Source organism: Nicrophorus vespilloides, unplaced genomic scaffold (genome assembly GCF_001412225.1).
Source record: "Nicrophorus vespilloides isolate i.1.1-1 unplaced genomic scaffold, Nicve_v1.0, whole genome shotgun sequence".
In the NCBI taxonomy this organism is placed as follows: Eukaryota; Metazoa; Arthropoda; class Insecta; order Coleoptera; family Silphidae; genus Nicrophorus; species Nicrophorus vespilloides.
Window position 1 is genome coordinate 160 of NW_017097246.1, and position 4,181 is coordinate 4,340.

The following is a 4,181-nucleotide window of genomic DNA, read 5'->3' on the forward strand; positions in this document are numbered from 1 at the left end:
TTTAAACCAATAGAATTATTTAATTCCAACTACTGAGACTCCACAACGACAAGACCAGACAATATTCCACTGTGTCCAGAATTCCATCCCTGGGACACGACAATATAGTCCATTTTTACAGCAGCAGATAGAAAAAGTTACTCTTAATATTTTTCTTTCTTGTATTGATTAATGTATTCGCCTTTTTCTTTTACATTATTCTTGTCCACACTTATTAAATATTGTGAATATCTAATGGATTAGGGTAATAATGATATATTTCCAGGATTCGTTTATTTCGTTTTATTATCGATTTATATATATATTTAAAATCCCCCAGAAAACAATGATACAGATCTATATATATTCATATAATATTGCATAATTTGCCGAGCAACTTCAACATCATATATTATTTCAATATGAGCCGTTGCGGTGGCCAATTATCTTAAATAGTTAAACAAATAGAATAGGTTAATAATAACAATAATAATAATTTAACTGTTCGCACATGTTAGTGCGCGTTGCGTTTACGCGCCTTCTGCTTCAGGACTTTACGACGAACTCTCCGTTGGAAACGTTTGGAACGCTTCGGTGGGTTGCTTTTAATTGGGTCCTTGTCACCGGGGGTGGACGCAGCGTGTCCTGTATGATCGACGACGACTGCTGGTGCTGGTAAGTGGTGCTTTGAGGATTCTTCGGGGATGATGGTGATGTCCACGATCTGTCCATCGGTTTTGTTTCGACCTCCGGACTGGAGTTCGTTATCGATACGGACGTGGTTTTCTTCTGCTGCTGCTGCGACTGCTGACTTTGTTGAGCGAGTTGTTGGACCAGTTGATCCTAAAACATGCAATGTAAATCCTTATAGAATTTCACCCTCTCCTGGATGGATAGACGAGGTGCGCCTCTTCGTCGAGATTTCTAGATTGAGGAGGACTGCTTACCAGGAGATCTGTGGTGCGGATATTCAGTTGCTTAAGGACTACCGTTAATTTTTGTGCATTGGTTTTGGCCGACGTCCAGACGCTCTGACCGATTGCATCCAAATGAACTCTCTACGAATTAAACGTTTCTGTGTGTGTTCTCTCTTACAAAATTTACTTTTTGAATATTATTTCTACGATTTATCTTAATTTTAAGCTTTAATATTTTCGTTTACTGTATGCGTTGCGTGGCTTAGTGGCTGTTGCTCTGATAGCCCAAGTGGCCGATTAATATCATGTGAATGCGGAAAGCGTCGCTTAAGATTAAGTGAGATGCGGCTGAGGCGTGCTCTGATTCTTGCCGCGGCTGCAACAAATCGCGACGGCAATTAGCATGCATTTTCTTTCATTCTATCTTCTTTGTTTTGATCTTAGGGGTAGAAACTAGTAACCAAAAGCAAAGCTCCTTTCAATCTATGTTCTCGTGAGAGTCTGAAAGCGCGCGCGCAAGAAGCTTCAGCGTGTATAAGCAGTTACCTTCAGGATGGTGTCCAGCAGTTGGAAGCAGGAATTCGCGATGCCGTGGACGAGACGGCTCACCCTCCTCGGAATCTTCCCAACTCCTTGCGCGGTAAAGTTCACCAGGTGCACAACGCGTCTTGCGGTTTCCCTCGTCAGCAGGACGATCAGTTGTTCCATGTTCTCGGGACGAGCCTGATTCTCGGGTTCGTCCTTGCTCAAGCTCATCCAAAGCTCACGACCTTTCTGCAGAGCCATCTTCGGATCCGTTGCGATCTTAAAAACAGAAGAACTTATTTTATTGAACTTTTCAAAAGACTTGATTTTTTTTTTAATTTACCAGTTCTGCAACGTAGACTAAAACGTGGATGGCTTCAGCGCTTTGGTCCTTCAGAGCTTTAGCTTCTAGTAGAGTGCGTTTAGTCAATCGTCTTTGCAGCTTCTTCGAGAATCTGTACATGTGCTGGCTTGTCTGGATGGCTTTTCCCGCCGGTCCTACCACAGGCTCGGAGGCGACATCCTCGTTGCCCTGACTATCAAAAACATCTGCAGGAAGATACTTCTCCACGTACTTATCGGCAATATCAAGAGCTCCATCGAGTTTATCAGCAGCGAATGCCGTGTACTTGCTGGCCAAGACGGAGTTACCGATCTGCTTGACGGAATCGGCGCGCTTCAGCACGGGCCTCACGATCTTCTCCCCAACATCGCTCACGTACTGCTTGGTGTTGGAATAAATCTAATTACGAAATAGTAATTAACTAACTTCGGCGCATTTCGTACAGTTTCTCATGATATTTATCAAATTAATTGACATAATTACTTTACACTAAACTGTTTTATTTAACTGTTCATTATAATACAATAAAGTAAAGTTTTCAAAGGATTAATTACAAAAATATAAGTTGGTTAATATATAGATTGCGAAAACTAGTAAATAAAATTAAATTTCGCCTTAATCCAATTCGAAACTGAATACAAAATAATCGTTTCGAAACACAAGTGTTTTCTATATTCCCATTATAATAACTATATAGATATCACACTATCAGTTGCAATAGTTAATGATTAATTAATCGATCCCAAATTACCTTTGATCTCTACATCTATTTTTAAGCATCAATGAAAATAAAGTTTGTTTAATCTCATATTGTAACCGAATAAAAATAATTCATTGTATCTCAATTCGAGTACGCGAGATATTTTTAAACGAAAATTCGCATTTGTAAATCTGCATCCTTGTTTTTAAATTCAAGTAGAAAATTACTATGCGATAAGAAAATGCGACTTTGGAACTTTTCGTTTAATTTTCTTTAAACAAAATTTGTTATTGCATGCGGCGATGAGGTGACTCAACGTATCAAAGTGCAGCAGACATCGTTCAAAAGAGAGTCAACCACCTCACGTTACAATGCAATTCCATTAAGTCAAGAAGTCATGTTTGAAGAAATAGGAAAAAAACACAACAGAAGTATTATGATGTTGATGAATGCGTTTAAGAATAATAAATACCATTTTTGGCGGTAAATGAATCGACGGCACCTTTTGCTCTACAATGTCCAGACTCTTGCAGATGATTTGATCGATCTTGGAGATTGGACCTTCGAAGAGGAAGACGGCTGGAGAAGCCGTATCGATGACATTGTAGATGGAATTCTCAGCTTGATCGAACGTCCAGCAGAACAAACTGTTCGAGTTCTGCAAAGGAATTTTAGTAACGAAATAACAATAAAAAAATAATAGTGATGTTGAAAGGCATACCTTGATTCGGTTGTAGACCGTCCCGGCGTAGAACCATCCGGATTCGACGATTGGGAAATTGTTGAACCTCTGGACGGCCTGCAATTTGGGAAGATGCAACTGCCTCGGCTTCGATTGATTATGCATCTCTGGAGCAAAAGTAGAAGAAAAGAAAAATATTTAATAAGAATAAAAATATTCATAAATATAGATTGAGGAAATGTCCGGATCGCTAATTAAGTTTTAATTGCGGCGCAAACTAGTTGACATTTGAACCGCGAAGTCTAGACGGACTGCAGATAAAATGTGTGAATGGGAGAGGACGTGGGAGGACATCGGTTCATTCGAAACGTCTCCAGGATTTACGCTTAAAACTTTATAAAACATTGCGCTGTTTGTTTGCACGCCACTCGATCGAAGCGCGAAAATCCGTTCATCCATCACCGATTAGATAACGATCTGATGAGGAGGATCCATTTTCCACGTTTTCCTACGATGATCTCATCCATAGATCCTCTTTCTGTTTGCTTTCATAGGTGTACGGGCATTTATTTATTATTATTCGCGCTTTGGAACTCTGATCCCGGATCGGATGATAAGAAAGAACGACGCCAGGATAAGAAGGCGTTTGTAATGCGAAAGCCGTGTAAAAAAAAATAATAGTCTAATCGAAAAACTTCTTCACGGCACGATTTTATTTACTTTTGTTTTGTATTTTCGCTGCAAAATTCATTGGAAACGAACGATTACTCAACATTTCCATTATATATATTTTTTTTGTTCAATCCGCACTTTGGCTAATCGTCGTACAGAAATAGAAAATGGAAAAATACGTTGCGCAACGAATAAAAACATTAGAAACATCGAAAATAAAGTGTAATTGCAACAATACATCACACAATTACGTCGATGTTCTTATCAATTATAAAACGGCATCGTCATCCTTATTTTCGCCTTCGATTCATTAGTTTTGTAACACTTTAACATTAAATTTAAAACTTATTTTCCTTGACCCAA

General features: G+C 39.1%; 1 protein-coding gene across 3 annotated transcripts in view; it reads right to left on the minus strand.

Moving 5' to 3' along the window:
* Positions 1 to 267: 267 nt before the first annotated feature.
* Positions 268 to 4,181, minus strand: part of LOC108559534 (lipid storage droplets surface-binding protein 1-like) — a 5,277-nt gene continuing 1,363 nt past the window's right edge. Inside the window, exons 2-7 of one of the 3 annotated variants that reach the window (XM_017916841.1) lie at positions 3,186 to 3,313; positions 2,937 to 3,122; positions 1,765 to 2,163; positions 1,443 to 1,700; positions 927 to 1,037; positions 268 to 822 (exon numbers count right to left, since the gene is read on the minus strand). In XM_017916841.1, the coding sequence (XP_017772330.1) occupies positions 526 to 822; positions 927 to 1,037; positions 1,443 to 1,700; positions 1,765 to 2,163; positions 2,937 to 3,122; positions 3,186 to 3,313 (1,379 nt within the window). In that variant the 3' untranslated portion in view covers positions 268 to 525. The other 2 variants (XM_017916842.1, XM_017916843.1) reach the window with 2 other exon arrangements.